This window comes from Cystoisospora suis (assembly GCF_002600585.1).
Source record: "Cystoisospora suis strain Wien I chromosome Unknown contig_6962, whole genome shotgun sequence".
NCBI lineage: Eukaryota > Apicomplexa > Conoidasida > Eucoccidiorida > Sarcocystidae > Cystoisospora > Cystoisospora suis.
The window spans coordinates 1-717 of NW_027159749.1; the positions used below are offsets into that span (position 1 = coordinate 1).

The following is a 717-nucleotide window of genomic DNA, read 5'->3' on the forward strand; positions in this document are numbered from 1 at the left end:
GATGCTTGAGACATGTCTACCGCGGTATCTAGAGATATGACTGCAGGCTACCATCTAAAAGACGCCGAACGCCCCTGGGGAGCGCCACGACTGCCACAAACAGAGCTAAGACTCGGAACAGGCGGCCGTGGCATGACTCGTCGCCAGCGGATGTACGATTGATTCGTGCTCGTCAGTCGCGGGAGACCCAACTGCACATGACCTCCGCAGGCCCCGGGCAACGGGGAGAACTTTCTCTGTGAAGGGCACACGTCTATAGAGGACGAAAAGACTAGCTTACAGTTTCTGTAGACTGTGTGAAACGCGCTAGAAAGAATCTCCTGAGAACTTTCAGAGTGACAGAGAACTCGGCTGCCGAGCGAAAAATGGGAAAAAAGGTGTTCACTGGAAGACTGAGGAGAGGGCGAGATGCCGTCGAGATCATATGGGTGTGGCGCCGATCCGCCGGATTCTCCGTCGCTCTCGGCTGGCGTGTCCTTTGACAACAGAAGGTGGTCAGTCTCACGGAACGGTTCTCGATATGAAGGACTTCGAGGTGTGATGCTCTTCGGCGTGTCTTCTTGCTTGCCCTCCATCGTCCCGCCTGCGTCTCTGGACGGAGCACTCCCGGCCGCTTCAAGTTTTGAGCCCCAACCCTTAGCTGACAGATTTTGACGCCCGCGGTCGCACGCCCTTCCCCAGCTGACCCCTTTTCTCATGCTCTGCTCCCACTTGTCC

General features: G+C 56.6%; 1 protein-coding gene across 1 annotated transcript in view; it reads right to left on the reverse strand.

Moving 5' to 3' along the window:
- Window positions 1-281: 281 nt before the first annotated feature.
- The window catches only part of CSUI_010230 (uncharacterized protein), a gene marked incomplete at its 3' end in the record, with an annotated part of 1,419 nt that continues 983 nt past the window's right edge, over window positions 282-717 (reverse strand). The window contains exon 1 of the mRNA XM_068070335.1: window positions 282-717. This exon is cut by the window's right edge and continues 983 nt beyond it. Within this exon, the coding sequence (XP_067917689.1) occupies window positions 282-717 (436 nt within the window).